This window comes from Oryctolagus cuniculus, chromosome 10, assembly GCF_051225735.1.
Source record: "Oryctolagus cuniculus isolate XC-2025 breed Fujian yellow rabbit chromosome 10, ASM5122573v1, whole genome shotgun sequence".
Lineage (NCBI taxonomy): Eukaryota > Metazoa > Chordata > Mammalia > Lagomorpha > Leporidae > Oryctolagus > Oryctolagus cuniculus.
The window spans coordinates 60289605-60306957 of record NC_142876.1 but is presented as its reverse complement, the minus strand read 5'-3'; the positions used below and the strand labels follow the sequence as shown (position 1 = coordinate 60306957).

The following is a 17353-nucleotide window of genomic DNA, read 5'->3' as shown; positions in this document are numbered from 1 at the left end:
GGATGGTTGCGTCTGTCCTGTGGCTTGGCCTCTCGGCACATTCCAGGGCGCGGCGAAGGGCGGGGCCCGCTAGCCCAAGTCCTTGTAGGGAAGTCGCGGAGCGGCCCGCGGAGCCCACGTGACCAGCCTTGCCACGCCTCCGGGCGCTAGTGCGTCTGCGCAGCGACGCGCCGCGGGGCGTCCGGGAGCCAGCCTGGCCGGCTCGGAAGTTTGCTGGTAGCCGGGGAAGGGTGTCTTTGCGCGAGCAGTTTCATCTGTGTGGGGTTGCTTTAGGAAGAGTCCCACCCGTTCCTCACAGAAGACGTTGTGAAGTGTCGGGGACTGTCAGGGACCCACCATCTTTGTGGCCTGGGCGGACTTCATAGGTCACGAGTGACTGAAGACTGACTTCCTCTTCGGAAACTCGCTGGTGTTTTTGTCCTGCCCGAGCCGCTAGACCCTGATTAACCAGGAGAGGCTGACTTGGATCCGGCTAGGCAGATGGGCAGCTTCTGCCCTACCTCTCACTACGACGAAGCCTAGCGGCTTGGGTGAAAATAGGGATAAAATGTCGGGCCCGTTTTTCCTCAGCTCTCCTTGCCTAGGACGGCTTTCCGGCTTTCAGAAAGGCCTCCCCCGGTTCTGTCATTTTGCGTGCAGGGTCGGTGTGGACTGCACAGCTGCGTGCCCGCCTCACCTGGGAGCAGAGGGACCCGGATGCGGAGTGTGCAGATCGTCAGCCTAGCACCCGGTCCAGTGACATAGTTGAGCGCACGTTGCCAGAACGGTTCTGAAGTTTGGGTGCCCTGTAGCCTTCCCCCTCAAACCCGGCCCTCCCTTGAATCATGCTCCTGAGAAGGGAACGCTGCTCTAAAGGTTGCCGAGTAGGATACTCTAGATATTCGTCAGATCCAGTTTCTTTCTTGGAGGAAGGTAATTATTCCGAATTCTGTAAGCGACTGAAACAGAGGTGATTAGTATACTTCCTTGGAGTACAAGTGAACACCACAAATAATTGAGTCGTTCATCCCCAACCCATTGAACCAGAATCCTCAAGGGCAGGTTCTGGGAAGTCATCGATTTAATAGGAGTCCCAAGTGGCCGACTCATCGAGGAAGGTAGGGACAGCCCGAGGAAGGGCGGCCGCCTGCAGTGCGTAAACACGTCCACAGGGTGGCGGCCTGCCACCAGCGAGAGTGCGAGCCTTCCCCGGCCCTGCTGGCCTACGGGAAAACAACTTGAGGCCGGAGTAGAGAAAAGTCGGTTTGGTTTTCCCCTCAGCTTAAAAGCAATGTTCTGTTTGGCTTCTTTACAATTATTAAACGGCAGCTGCTGTGCCGAGCACGGTGGTGGGGATTGTGGTTTGTGCTTTTTGAAACAGAACGTGGTGGTAGTCGCTGCCTCTGGGATGCGGTGGAGGGGTGGGGGCGTAAAATAGACGGCGGGTGTTGGAACACTGCAGTGCAATTAGGTCAGGCCTACTGAGGGAGCACAGAGGAGGAAAGACGTCTGGGGACTTGTGGAAGGTGTCCCCCGAAGGACAACTAATCCTAGAAGTCGGTGGGGAGGGAGAAGGGAGAGTAATTGCAGGCAAAGCAAGCAGCGGGCCGGGCTCTCTGGAGGTGGGTAGAGAGCTGGGTGGCTGAAGAGTAACGGGAATTGTGCACCGTGTGATCGCTGATTTTTTCATTCCTCTAGCAACTTCGGCTATACAAAGGGCAGAAAGCCAATATGGAATAATAAAATCCTCTTAGCATGCCATCTGTTTTCATATTAGGTGTGCATGGGCAGACTCCTCTGGCTCTTTCTGGTATCTCTATGCTTTTGGACCTAAGGATCTTTGCCTCTGGTGGGAATCTCCTTTCCACGTTTTTACCCAGTTTGGGAACTTGGTTCCATTTCTGATCCTTCCCTGAGGGCAAGGCAGCCAGCTGATCTGAGGCTCAGTTTTCTGATGTAGGAAATGGGACTAATGTCTGACCTGCCAACCTTACAGGATTTTCTAATTCAATTAGATAGTTTTATATGAAAGTTTTTTTTAAAAGATTTATTTATTTATTTGAAAGTCAGAGTTATACAGAGAGAGAAGGAGAGGCAGAGAGAGAGGTCTTCCATCCGCTGGATCACTCCCCAGATGTCCACAACAGCTGGAGCTGAGCTGATCCGAAGCCAGGAGCCAGGAGCTTCTTCCGGGTCTCCCATGCGGGTGCCGGAGCCCAAGGACTTGGGCCGTCTTCTACTACTTTCCCAGGCCATAGCAGAGAGCTGGATCGGAAGTGGAGCAGCTGGGACTAGAACCAGTGCCAATATGGGATGCCGGCGCTTCGGGCCGGGGCGTTAACCCACTGCGCCACAGCGCTGGCCCCTATCTGAAGGTTTTAAGGGGTAAAGGATTTAATGAGCTCTGCTTGAATACATAGCTCGTTCAGGTACATAGCTGCGGCCCTAATTCTGTCCTTAGTGTGGTGCCTGGGTAACTGTAGCACATTGTAGTCTTCACCAAGGCTTTCTCAGACAGTGCACCTTCAGTGCTGAAGAATGAATGAATGGATCACAACTTTGTATAGGTCTTTGGAAAAATCCCATCTAATGTATCCATTAGGGTTAAAATGAACAGAATCATAATTTGGAATTTTTCCTCTACTTTGGTTCTACTTCCCACTGTTAATGCCATTGTGTGAAATTACTAATGGGGCCATCTGTCTTCTCAAAATGCAAGATTCTGAAATGTTTTCATGTTTCTGTAAATTCAAATGCATCATTTACTGACAGGCCATTAGTGAATAATTAAAAGGCCAGTATTTCAGTCCAAGATAAAGATTTTGGCAAATCACAGCCATGTAAAAAAACTAGCTTTGGCTGCCTAACTGATTTTTTGTCCTTAGCCATAACATAGAGTGTAGACAACCCTTCATTACCAGAGTAGTGGGCAGGAGGGCAGGGTGAGGGGACGAGGCATGTGAGGCAAATGCACATGCGCCTGCATGGGAGACCCGGAGGAAGCACCTGGCTCCTGGCTTCGGATCAGCGCAGCTCCGGCCTTAGCGGCCATTTGGGGGGTGAAACAACGGAAGGAAGACCTTTCTCTCTGTCTCTCTCTCTCTCTGTAACTCTACCTGTCAAATAAATAAATAAAATCTTAAAAAAAAAAAAAAAAAAGAGAGAGAGAAAGAGAGAGAACCACAGTCAAACTTTTCCTTATCTTGAGCTATGCTAAAGGTGCTTAAGGCTCACCTGGGACTTTGGACATGCTTAATGTTTATGATTTGCCTATTCACATTGAGCTCTGCCCTCCTTCACCTCTTAAAGGTCTTGTCTAGGAAGAGGAGTGCCAAACCTTGGTTCTGGATGGAGGCCAAGGTCACTCCTCCACCTGTGCCCTCAGGAGAGCTTCAACAGGGACTGCTACCTCCACTCTTCCCTCTCTAAGGAAGTATCTTATCAGCCTTTGCCCAATTATCCCGAGGCTTCCCTCCCTTCTCCTGCAAATAAGGAGGGTTTGGATACAGTGAAGATTTTGTGAAGGAGAAAGGAACTAAGGATAGAAGAATGAAGGATGGGCCGCTAGAAAGGACCAGAAGGCAAGTCCTTTTCCATAGCTAAGTGTAGAATTCCCCAGAAAACCAAGGCTACTGTGGAATTATGTTTGTGTTTTCCTAGTGGCCCGAAGGCTAGTCTGGGGAGCAGCTCAGTGGGCAAGGATCTGAGTAGGGGCTGGGATCCTCTTCTGCCACTTACCTGCCAGTACTGCACCATTGTAGGCGTGCCCTTTTCCAGAGTTAGGCTGTTGGCCCAGCAGTTGTTCCTCATTCCCAACCAAGGAGGAAGCTCATATGGGCCCTTCCCAGCCTGTAGATCCTGATGTAAGACATTGACTGCATTGGCAAATTTTGTCATTTTCCAAATACAGGCAACATTAACACTAGATCTAATTTTAGGTCTAGATCTGGTTCATCTAATTTAGAACTAGTTCATTTAATAACTAGGTAAAATTTAGCTTCTAATGGGAGACCTTGGCCACATCCTATAGGCCCATCTCAGCCTTTTTCTACTCTCTCCCTGCTTCCTTCCCCCTCAACTGTTGGTAATACATTAAGACTTAAAGAAATTACAACATGCTGAAACATCTTTATGGATTATTTTTAGTACAGTAAGGATCAAAGCCATAAAATGACACTCTCGGGAAGAAAATATTTCAGACACGAGCTCTGAAGCAGAAGTAGACTTTTTGGATCACAGAGGATTTATTTTATCTACCTCCTTTACCTGCTGTCCCTACTACCACCCACTACACCTCACCCCTACCCCAACTGCTCCACTTAGGATGTTGCTAATCAGCTTATGAGTAATGCAAGAATAGTTACTTTTTGGATTGTCAGCACAGGTTTTTAAAACTGAAAATCACCTTAGAGATAATCTAGCCCCAATTTTTATAGTTGAGAAAATGAAGCTTCAGAGAAGTGAAATTATTTTTCTAGTCACTCAGTGAACAGCAGGATTGGATGTCAGATGCTCCCTCCTCACCCCAAAATACATATTTTAAATTTGGTAACTCCAAGATAAGAAGGGTTTAACAAGTTCATAGCTTTCAAAGGCGCTCACTGAACAATCAAGTTTATCCTTCTGTTGAAAGCACCTGCATTGGAGCAATACTGATTAGAATTTGGAAATTGAACACAGAGCCTGTGTCAGTGTAATCATCTTAGCTTTCCTGTACCTAGCATAGTGCTTTGCATAATAGATGGACAATGGGTGATATCATTAGATTTCTTCCTTTGAACCCTACATTTTAAAGGCGAAGGGTTCTTTCTGGTTTTGCTTTTTCAGATTTAATAGCTATTCACATCTTTCTTCTGTAGTATATCCATCATTTCATCACTTCACCTATCACATTATAACATAATAATTCTTAAGGAATCTGTGTACCTAATTGCGTAGTGGCTGCTTGGAGGACATGAATTAGTCACCCTAGAACCTAGCCCAATGACTGACACATTAGTAAATGTTTTAACTAAATGGTTTAAGAAATGAAATGAATAAATGCAGGCTTTTCTTTTTTCCATATTGTTACTGCATGAGCTTTGAAAAGTACATTTACTGGGGCTACCATTGTGGCATGGCGGTAAAGTCACCATCTGTGACACAGGCATCCCATATAGGTGCTGGTTCATATCCTGGCTGCTCCACTCCAGTCCAGCTCCCTGCTAATGCCTGGGAAAATCAGCAGAAGATGGTCCAAATGTTTAGGCCCCTGCTACCCATGTGGGAGACCCAGATGAAGTTCCTGGCTCCTGGCTTTGGTCTGACCCAGCCGTGGCCATTGTCACCATCCGGGGACTGAACCAGCAGATGTGAAATCTCTTTCTCTCTGTAACTCTGACTTCCAAATAAATAAATAATTCTTAAAAGGGGGGATGCAGGCATCGTGACATAACAGGTTAAGCTGCTGCCTGCAGTGCCAGCATCCCATATAAGCACTGGTTTGCGTCTCAGCTGCTCTACTTCCGAACCAGCTTCCTGCTAATGTACCTGGGAAGAACAGCAGAAGGTGGCTCAGGTCCTTGGTTCCCAGGGAGACCTGGATGAAGCTCCTGGCTTCTGCTTTCTGCCTGGCCAAGCCCTGGCCATTGTGGCCATTTGGGGAGTTAACCAGTGGATGGAGGATATCTCCCTCCCTCCCTCCCTCCCTCCCCTCTTCTCTCCCCCTCTCTCTGTAACTCTGCCTTTTGAATAAATGAAATAAATACTTATTTTTTAAAAAGAAAAAATTACTTTCATTTTATTTGAAAGGAAGAGAGAGACAGACAGATGAAGAGAGATCTTCCCATCTACTGGTTCATTCCTCAAATATTTTCAACACCCAGGACTGAGTCACGCTGCAGCTGGGAGTCAGGAACTCAATCCAGGTATCCCCTGTGGATGGCAGGGATCCCGATACTTGAGCCTTCGCCTGCTGCCTTCCACAGTGTGCATCAGCAGGAAGATTGGAAGCAGAACTGAGACTTGAACCAGGCACTCCGACCCGGGATGCAGGCATCCCAAGTGGCTTTTTAACTGCTGCATCAAGCACTCATCCCAACACATGGATTTTATTTGTTAACTAGAATCAGAAACTTAAGAAAAAACTTTTATGATTTCAGTTGGGGTTCAATTTTCTTTATACTTAATTTTAAGAGTATTTCTTGTTTTATACATAGAATAATGATTTGTTACTAACTACTTCATCTGTTACTGTAAAATGAAAATGAGCTGACAGATTTCTAGGTGAATAAATATAATTTATGCATTTATTTTGGCTTTTAGGATTTACTTCTGTTAATTAAGTTTGTTATTTCACATAAATCATTAATACCCTTAGAGTTAGTCTGAAGGCAGAACATATCTACTTTAAGACTACTTTTTAAAAAATAAACTATAATTCTGTGAGCAATTATCCTTTGAAATTTCAGGACTTTTATAGTTATATGATTTTACAAAAACAGATTTTGTTGTGGTATATATACACAATGGAATGTTATTTAACCATAAAAAATAATGAAATCCTGTCATTTGTGGCAAAATGGATGGAGTTATAGGACATGATATTAAATGAAATAAACCAGACACAGAAAAGCAGACAGTGCATGTTCTCACTCATATGTGGAAACCACAAATATTGAAATTAAACAAGATTGGGGCCGGTGCTATGGTGCAGTGGATTAAAGCCCCAGCATGCAGCGCCAGCATCCCATATGTGCTCTGGTTTGTGTCCTGCCTGTTCCACTTCTGATCCAGATCTCTGGTATGGTCTGGAAGAGACGTAGAAGATAGCCCAAGTGTTTGGGCTCCTGCACCCGTGTGGGAGACCCGGAAAAAGCCCCTGGCTCCTGGCTTCGGATTGGCTCAGCTCCGGCCATTGCAGCCAGTTGGGAAGTGAACCATCAGATGGAAGACCTCTCTCTCTCTCTGCCTCTCCTCTCTCTGTGTAACTCTGACTTTCAAATAAATAAATTTTTATAAAAAAAGAAGAAAGTAATCATTGCTACAGACTAGGAAGGTGAGAATAGGATAGTAGAGGAAGATCGAATAACTAGTACCAAAATACTCATATAGCTAGGTAGGTGGAATAAGTACTACAGCATAATAGGATGATTATAGTTTGTAACAAATTATTGTATATTTTATGAAGAACCAGAAGAGAGGAATTTGTAGACTCTAGACAAAAAGAAGTAAATATATAAGATATAAATACTAATTATTCTGATCATTACACATTGTATACATGTATTGAATTATCATACTGTAACCCACAAATATATATGTTACTTGAAAACAAAAGATGAAAAGTGTTTGCATTAGATGGTTTTATAGAAAATTTAAATTAACAAATAACTAGCATTCCATTGTTTTTAAAAATAATTACATATCTATAAAGGCATTGCGAGTAAGTCAGAGTAATTGATAGAATGATTACACCTACAAGGTAATTGTGATACAATTGTAATGGTTTATTTGTGTGAGCCCAACTAGAATTTTCTTCTTTTAGTTTAATTACGGAGCATAGCACTGTATATAATTTACTATCTGTGATGGTTGTATTTTGAATAAATACATTATTAGAAAAGGCTGAGGGGGCCAGTGCTGCGGCGCAGTGGGTTAACTCCCTGGCCTGAAACGCCGGCATCCCATATGGGCGCTGGTTCGAGTCCCGGCTGCTCCACTTCTGATCCAGTTCTCTGCTATGGCCTGGGAAAGCAGTAGAAGATGGCCCTAGTTCTTAGGCCCCTGCAACTGCGTGGGAGACCCAGAAGAAGATGCTGGCTCCTGGCTTCAGATCAGCTCAGCTCTGGCTATGGCGGCCAATTGGGGAGTGAACCAGCAGATGGAAGACCTCTCTCTCTCTGCCTTCCTTCTCTCTCGGTGTAACCCTGACTTTCAAATAAATAAATAAATCTTAAAAAGAAAGAAAGGAAGGAAGGAAGGAAGGAAGGAAGAAAGAAAAGGCTGAATCCAAATGATGCTACAGCAGAAAGATCACATAGGACAGTAGGTTGAGTCTCTCATACTTCTTTAAAAAAATTATTTTTATTTATTTATTTTCACTTTATTTGAAAGGGAGAGTGAGATAGAGAAGAGAGATTTGCAACATTCCTTCCCAAATACCCACAATAGCTGAGGCTGTGCCAGGTTGATAACGCAATCTGGGTCTCCTGCTTGGGACCAAATACTTGAACCATCATTTGCTGCCTCCCAGAATGTGTGGTAGCAAGAAGCTAGAATAGCAGGTTGAGGTAGGATCCAGGCTGTCTGATGTGGGCATCCCAAGAAGCATCTTAACCACTGTGCCAAACACCCACCCCTCTTAATGCTTCATTTGTCCAGTTTTTTTGTGTGTATTTGTTTGAAATAAACATGGCTTCTTTGGGATGCTGAATGTCAAGGAATAAAGATAATGATAATACTTAGTTTTCCTACAGTATATGTGGACTTTTCTCATTTTGTGTTCTTAAATGGGATCAAAGTTCAGTAAATATTTCAATGTATTATAACCAATATATTTTACCTAATAAAATATAAACCATATAATAAATATATAATATATAAACTACATAAAATTTTATAAAATATAAAAAATTCTTCTCTAACAGTTCTTCCTTCTAATAGACATTATTGACACATGGTGTTCTCTACGAATCCATTTTGCATGTGTGTTCACATGCACACAGACACACATGCAGTTAAATGGTTGAAGGTTGTCACAGTATGATATATATATGATGATATATGATATCTATCTATATATCTATATATATATATATATATATAGATATGGCTGGTCTCTGTGTAGAACAGAGCTCAATTTAAATTCTCTGGCATGAGGCCGGCGCTGTGGTGTGGCAGCCTGAAGCACCGACATCCCATAAGGGTGCCAGTTCAAGACCTAGCTGCTCCACTTCCGTTTTAGCTCTCTGCTATGGCCTGGGAAAGCAGTAGAAGATGGCCCAACTCCTTGGGCTCCTGCATCCGCGTGGGAGACGGTGAAGAGGCTCTTGGCTCCTGGCTTTGGATCGTCTCAGCTCCAGCCGTTGCGGCCAATTGGGGAGTGAATCATCGGATGGAAGACCTCTCTCTCTCCCTGCCTCTCCTCTCTCTGTGTAGCTCTGACTTTCAAATAAATAAATAAATCTTTTTTTTTTAATAAATTCTATGTCACATTCTATTTGTGTGACTTTAAGAATATTAACTTTGGGGGCCAGCGCTGTGGCATAGTAGGCAAAACCCCCACCTGCAATGCTGGCATCCCATATGGGTATCAATTCGAGTCCCAGCTGCTACACTTCCAATCCAACTCTCTGCTATGGCCTGGGAAAGCAGTAGAAGATGGCCTAAGTTCTTGGGCCCTTGCACCCATATGGGAGATCTGGAAGAAGCTCCTGGCTCCTGGCTTCAGATCCACCCAGTTCCAGCTGTTATATATTAATGTTAGCCGTCGCAAAACACACCGGACACCGGAGTAAGGGAAAGGGTTTATTGGGGAACACCCTACAGACTGGAGTGAAGGGGCGGCGAAGGGAAAAGAGAGAAGGAGAATATAAGAGAAACAGAGAGGAGAGGAGCTAGCAAGGAGAGAAGAGAAAGACAAGAGATGAGAGGAGCCGAGAGAGAACCAGACCAGAGGAGGAGGCTAGAGAGAGGAACCGAGAGAGCACATGTTCAGGAACAGGCAGGGAAGCAGGAGCAGGGAATCTCATTAGGATGGGGGTGGAGCCTGGCTCAGGTAGCTGGGTCATGCTGCCACCTGGCTAAAACTGTGCCAGTTTCCTAACACCGGCCATTGTGGCCATCTGAGGAATGAACCAGTGATGGAAGACATTTCTCTCTCTCTCTCTCTCTCTCTGCCTCTGCCTCTGCCTCTGCCTCTCTGTAACTGCCTTTCAAGTAAATAAATAAATCTTTTAAAAAAAATTATATTTGACATTTACTGAGTCTTTGTTAACTGGGTTAAGTGCTTTATCTGTATGATTACATTTGATCTCCACTACCTACCATCCTATTGTGAAGAGTCAGATGAGTCGATAGGTTGGTCCTGGTGGAAAATGAGGAGAGTCCTCCTAAGAATGTGCAAAATGTTTGCTTTCCCCACAAAGCTTTTACCAAGATCAAGGTGCCAAATCCCATTGCATGTTTAGCCCCAAAAGCTTCCTTTAGCAAAACAAAAGTTTTGCCTGTCACACCCCTTGGGAGCTTCCAATTTTATCATGAGAATAATGAGGGAGTATAGTGATTCAATACTTCAGAGCTCCCAGTTTCCTATCCCACCCTTCTGATGGCTCTTTTATCAAGAGCTGGCAAGGCAGGACAAACAAGATTACAGATCAGGCCTTTAATGGGTTTGGGCCTTACCACCGCCACCAGCCCCTCAGGTTTTACCTCTCTCGAAGCCACCCCCCCTTACAGGTCACTTTAGCAGGTTTCTGATTTAAATAAATCTTACTTTCCTCTCTGCCTTGTCTGTTGAAATTCTTTCAAGCCAAGACAAAGAACCAAAGTAACTTTTCTCCACCATCATTTCACCCATGACACTATAATTTAAACATTATTATCCCTATTTTATTAAGAAAAAAAATGAGGCTCAAAGGGAGAAATGAATTGCTTGAAGTTACATGGCTATTCAGTGCCAGCAGTGGACATGGAATCCAGGCCACAGTGCAGGCTGGGTAAGGAAAGACAGAGAATGGAGTTGTTGCCCAAAGGCTTTACTAAATGAGCAGGTAATGAAATATGCAGTCTGGAACCAGTGACTGACTTTGTAAATTTTCCTGAAATGAGAAAAAAACAATGACTATGAATTTTCAGGTCAAAACTGTGACCACATTGGTTACTTGTTTTGCCTCTAGTTCTTTTTTGTTGTTGTTGTACCAAAATGTATTGTACATGTGTTACTAGCAGCATGCCCAGAACCATATCTTGGCATTAAAATTCCGTGAAGTCCATTTGAGGATCAAATTACTACACCTATTTTTAGCTCTCAATACAGTTACTCTTTCCATCACACTTTTAAATATGCAGTGATAAAGTGATATTGAAGATAGCTCTCATAGCCAAATAAAAACCTTATGTTTGGATAATCAGGCCAGACCCATTCTTTGGCATTAATATGATTACACTGCCGAGGCAGCTACCTAGCTCTGCCTCTCTCCTCCTCCTGGTTTGGGACTACCCTCCCCATTTGCTGCTATATTTATCTGCCTCCTTGGCCATAAAAGGCTAGCTGTGTGGCTCTGACATTCTGCTGCCTGACCACATGCATTATTTTTGAACTGGCCCCAGGGTCCTGTCTTTAGCCCTGCCTCTGAACTTTTTCTTGGATTCATTAGGTGGGGTTTCATTCTATCTCCCTGCTCCTCCACTGCATCAGAACATTTCCACCTCTATCGCACTTTGGAAACTGGTAAGTGTGATCCTGGGGCTGAGAATACACTTGGTAGTTTATGAGTATAACAGCACGCATGTGTGGTTTCTTTCTATCTTCTGAGTCAGCAGTTTTCTCAGAGATGTCAGTATAACAGAGAAACAGGAAAGTGAAGCCCCAGGGAGGGAAACCAGAGCAGCAGGGTGCCAGTTGGGACTGGCAAAGCTATTCTGTCATATCACTGTATTCTTTTGAAATTAAACTGCTGTTCCTGGGACTATAAGATCATATTTATCTCACAATGAAATGTGGTTTACTTGAAATCTGGAATGCGTAAGGGACTGGAAATACTGTGTACCTACATTGTACCTCCATGTACCTACATTGTTCTCTGATTACAAATTAGACCAAAAGAGGCAAATTAACTCTGAAGTCACTAGTTTAGTGACTTTTGCCATGACAATGCAGTGTAGATAAACATTAAGGGTGCATTATGATATTCCTATCCTAAAAATGTTTATGTAATTTTTCAGAGGTAATATAGATCCTCATCTAATGATCTGAAAGTTAATAATTTTCATCAGCTTTTGGCCTGTAATGACCATATAAAAGCTTCATGTCAGATTTATGACTACAGAGTTTGTATTTCTTTCTAAGGTCCCAAAGTGTTTTCAGGAAGAAAATTTAGGCCTTAAAGGAACAGAAGACAACAAAACCAGCTTTCTTCCCAACAGACTCTCCCTCTCCAGTACTGTGGATAATCCTTGCTTACTTGACAAAGAGGAGATCAGTTTACCTTTGTTCCAGAGGTCAGAGCTACAGCTCTGTTGACTGAAAGTCAAACCCTGTTTACTTATTTTATGAGAGGACTTCAAAAGTTTGTGGGAAAAATGGAATTGAAAGATAAATTTATTTTGATGCAGAAGTTTTTGAAATCCATGCATAGTTTTTTTTGTAACATGCATTTTCCATGAACATTCTGAAGACTTCCTGTTATGTGAGTGGAATATTAAATATTATTAACAAATATATATGGGAAAAATAAGAGAATGGAATATAGAATTGAGGCTTGGATTTTGTTTTGTGAAAAAAACAGCATTTCAAATAATCTGAGTGTGACTTTATCTTATAATATATAAGAAGACCCTTTATTATTTATCTTAAAGTCATTTAAATAACATTTTCCAGATTACAATGTAGTATGTATCATTACTGAAACTTATCTCTTTATAACTGCCTAACACATAATTCTATATTAATATAGTATAATCTTTTGTATTATCAAAATGTACCTAGTAATTATTCATTGCATGTGATAATTATTCTTTTATATTTATATTTATATTATTCACTAACAGAAAATAGCAGTCTATTTAAAGGTCGAAGCCAGGTTGCTTGCTAGTAGCTATTTTTTTCCTCTTAGGAAATGTCAGGTAGACTGATACCTTCCATGAGCCCTAAAGTAAATATTTCTGGAGTGAGGTTTACTAGATTTTCTCTTCTAAGGAATACATGCTGACTCTTAAAATAGCTTAAATAAAAAGTAATTTTGAACTTAAATAGGGCAAGTTTAGAAAGGATTCAGTCCTCATTTGGAATTTTAAAAAAGCTTGGAAAAAGTTGATTACTTCAAAACTGATTTTACTTACAAAATTTAAAAATAACATTTCAGAACATGTACAAAAGCATTAAACATTTGGGGAGGGGGACTTTCAGAAAACTATTGCTTTGACCAAGATTGTGTATGTGGCTGTTAAGCCTCCTGTCAGTGGACCGTCTATTCAAGAAAGCTAGTGCAATATGAAGTCTCCCCTCCCTATAATAAGCAAACCTATCTCTGGCTTTCAGTAGAGTTGTTAGCTTAAGTTCCCAGTGCTGACCACCATACTGGAGACTGCACTCTCACGTCTTTTTGTACGAAGATTAGAAGCCTTCAAATTTCTGGTGGAACAATTTTTTCCCCCTATTTTGAGACTATGCCTTTTTTGAAGTGTTTATGAGATTTGAGAGAACTTTTATATAACATTAGGTTCAGTTCTAGGACTTTCTTTTCCACTGATAATCATTCCCATTGTGGGTGACTTTTACTACCACCTACCTGCTGTTGACTTCCAAATGTAGTGCCTCTGAACCATCCTCCCCCCCACCCCCCAGCCTCTCCCCAGGTACTCCAAAGTCACATATTTAGCTTCCCATTTAGCATCTCCACGTGAAGGTCTGTCTGGCATCTCATACCATTCAAAACTTTTGCAGAGTCTGACCATTTCTCACACCTTCCCTGCTGTCCTTTCTACCCTGGACTTGTTGCCATGGCCTTTGCCTTAGTCTGATAGGGTCACCATAACAAAGTACCACAGGCTGGTGGCTGAAACAAGAGAAATGCATTTCCTTACAATTCTGAAGAAACCTGAGACCAAAGTGTCAGTAGGGCTGATTTTTCTGAGGCTTCTTCCTAACTTGTAGATGCTTTATACATCTTCACGTTCTTAACAGATCTGTCTGCTACCTTTCTTATAGAGACACCAGTCATATTGGATCAGGGTCTACCCTAACAACTTTGCTTTAACTTAATTTCCTTATTAAGGACACTATCTCCAAATTTTCATGCAATTGCCATCTGAGGACCTGGAGGTTAGGGGTTCAGCATATAAATTGGAGTTGGGTGGCGGGGGTGGGGAATAGCCCATCCATAACAGTCCTCTACTTGGTCTCCTGATTTTCCCTCTCGCCCCTCAGTAATCTATTCCTCAGCCATCAGTGAGAGTGATTCTCAGCTCAGAGCTTCTGCATGGCATGTCTTCCCTTTTAGAATAAAAGCCCTACTGTCACCTGTAGGACTCTACACTGTCTTCCCTTCCCCTCCTGCTGCCTGTGTTCCTTACCTCTCCTTCCCCACTTCCTACAACCCCCAGCAGCCTCACTCACCTGATTACTATTCCTGAAGCACAGTAGGTATGCTCATTCCCCAGTGCCTTTGCACTGATCTTCCAACTGGAACACTCTCCCACCAGATATTCTCAAGCTCAGATGTCACTTTGCAGTGAAGACAGCCCTGATAAGGCTGTTTAAAATTATAACCATCTGGGGCCGGCACTGTGGTGCAGCAGGTTAACTCCCTAGCCTGAAGCGCCAACATCCCATAGGGGCACCAGTTCTAGTCCCGGCTGCTCCTCTTCTAATCAGGCTCTCTGCTATGGCCTGGGAAAACGGTACAAGATGACCCAGGTCCTTGGGCCCCTGCACCCACGTGGGAGACCCCCTGGGAGACCCAGGGGGGAAAGCTCCTGGCTCCTGGCTTCAGATCGGCACCGCTCTGGCTGTTGCAGCCATCTGGGAGGTGAACCATCAGATGGAAGACCTCTCTCTCTCTCTCTGCCTCTCCTCTCTCTGTGTAACTCTGACTTTCAAATAAATAAATAAATCCTTAAAAAATAAAATAAAATTACAACCATCTTTCTTTCCTGCTTCATTAGTTTTCTCAATAGCATTTAGCACATCATAGTATATCTTTTACTTTACTTACTTGTTTTCTCTATTGTCTATCTCCTATAATAGAATATAAGCCCTATATAAAGCCATTAGAGCAGGAATTTTGATTGTTTTTGTTCACCATTGTATTTCTTGTGCTGGAATAGTTACAGGTTCATGGTCAGGGCTCACTAATTTGTTGAACAAACATCATACTACTCCCTCTCATTATATATTTTCCCAGATGAAACCCCTGTCAGAATGAAATGCCATAATACTAAGGGCTTTAGGGAAGAAAGCACAATAGTCAGGATAGGGAAACGTTGTCAAGGCCTCCTAGATATGAAGAAAAAAGGAGTCACAGTGATAAGGTGGGGACATCTTGCAAGGTGTCCGGTGTGTAGCAAATCTTCCCAGGCAGACAATTCAATTAATTCACAGGCTTTTATTGGGGTTCTGCACCCGGGCGAGGTTCACCGGTCCCAACAGAGCAACAGAATGGGGGCTGGGGAAGTTGCGCGTCAGAGATCTTCATTGGTTGACCTTTAGGCACCCGCGGGGACCTTGACAAGGACTTCTCTTCCCCGGAAGTACAGACCTTCCCTCCTTATGGCTCCCAAAGCTACCACATCTGTGCTGTGAAGCAGAGATCTGATTGAATTACCAGTTAAGCCAAACTTTGCATCCTTTTCTGTCCACTCTTTGGAAAACACAAGATTATTACTTTTTACACATTGGTTTAGATGATGTTTTCTGTAGAATTTGCTCCTTGGTGAGTCACTCAAAAATTCTTGCCTTCCTGTAGGTGGCCTGCTTCCATCCAGGGGCACATGATGTCTTTGCCATTTTATCAGCAGTCCCATGCGCACTATGATCACAGCTACCGCCACAAGGACCTGCGCACCACTACAAGCCAGTACCAGCAGGAGAAGAAGCGTTCTGCCATCTATACCCATGGTTCCACAGCCTACAGCAGCCGCTCCTCTGCTGCACACCGCCAGGAAGCAGAGGCCTTCAGTCAGGCGTCTGCCGCCTACCAGCAGCAGGCCTCTCAGGCCTACAGTCTTGGAGCTGAACAGTACTCCCTTGCATCTCAAGTCAGTCGCAAGGCGGCCTCAGCCTACGACTATGGCTACTCCCACGGGTACGTGAAAAACAGCTTGCCTTCCTCAAGGAAAAGTTGTGTGCTCTGAATAACCCTCCCATGTCACTTTTTCCTTTAAAAAAAAATGGCAGCCTTTTGTTTAAACCAGGTGTGGAGAGAGACCATGATTTGGGAGACCTGAGACCTTTGTCGACATAATTCCCTTAATTGTCTCCAAGACTGGCACAGAGCTTCGTAGTCACACTGAGAGTCTTGCTTGAGTGGCCCATGGTGATGTTTCTAGAAACAGGGAAGTTCTGCCATAGGGAACTTTAGCAGCAGTAGAGCCAGATAATATCATTTCAACACTCACAGCAGGTTTCCTGGCTCTCAGAATGTTTCTGCTTAGACAGGAAGCCAGTATAGAATTTAAAATTCACAGGTCACAGGGGATTAAGCTGCAGCTGAAATATATTCTGTTTTTCAGTATCTGAAAGCCAGTACCCCAAATTCTGAGCTATTATTCAAGCAGCAGCATCTTCTTTAGCTGGTATGTTCTGTGAAAGCATGGCTCTGTCCCAGTCAGCCTAAAAATAATAGGAACAAACCTGTACTGCAACAAAGGCAGATTTCTCAGCACAAGGCAATGAGGGACCCAATATACTAGGAATGGGAAAGTTATTTTGGGATTCTAGGAATAGTGAAGTTTATATGCAGGTCTGGTCTGCAAAGTAAACCCAGGGTCCCATTTTTGGGGGAATAATAAAGTTAAGATAAATGTCGGCTGTTGTATCCAGAAACTCCTTTCTGGAACTCTTCACCTAGGGTGGGTATTGAGGCTGCTTCTCTGTGTCAACAAGCAACTAAAGCCCTTCAGGCAAGGGCAAGATGTTTCTCCTAGAAAAAAGTTTCTCAGTGAGTCTGTAATCCCTAAAAGAAGGTTACCGTGACCCTTCCCAGCAACAGTGTCCCTGGGAGAAGTGTCTCTCCCTGTGAATGTGGCAGTTGGTTTATCTGTTCTGTTGTCTCACCCTAATGAATGTTGGGCAGATAGCTGCTTTATCAGACCAAGCAAACTTGTATTTTCTCAATATTCAGAATGCAATGTTTCATGGGGATTTAAGAAACACTTGCATGATACATATGATTTTTATTACAAATCTATCTGTAGTCCATAGAGAGAAGAGAATTGCTGATCTTCAAAATGTAGATATTTCAGGGCTATGCGGTAAATAGACACCTGCCGCCTCTAATCCTCTCCAAAGCATCTGGTGTAAGTTGCATTTTTTGTTATAAACATAATTTTAAGCCTTATATAATTGAAGTCCATAAAATACCTGGAAGGATAATTGGAGAAAGTGTTTATCTTTAGAACTCTAGAAAGTTGAGGAAATAATAGGGTAGTTTGTATGAGTAAAATTGAAGAAGGT

The 17353-nt window shown here is 43.3% G+C and overlaps 1 protein-coding gene across 3 annotated transcripts in view; it reads left to right on the top strand.

Moving 5' to 3' along the window:
• The first annotated feature begins 118 nt into the window (after window positions 1-118).
• Window positions 119-17353, top strand: part of MYOM1 (myomesin 1) — a 166952-nt gene continuing 149717 nt past the window's right edge. Inside the window, exons 1-2 of one of the 3 annotated variants that reach the window (XM_070050417.2) lie at window positions 119-912; window positions 15645-15983. In XM_070050417.2, the coding sequence (XP_069906518.2) occupies window positions 15670-15983 (314 nt within the window). In that variant the 5' untranslated portion in view covers window positions 119-912; window positions 15645-15669. Of the gene's footprint in view, window positions 913-11006; window positions 11411-12028; window positions 12369-15644; window positions 15984-17353 lie in introns of those variants that run through there. The other 2 variants (XM_002713606.6, XM_089305875.1) reach the window with 2 other exon arrangements.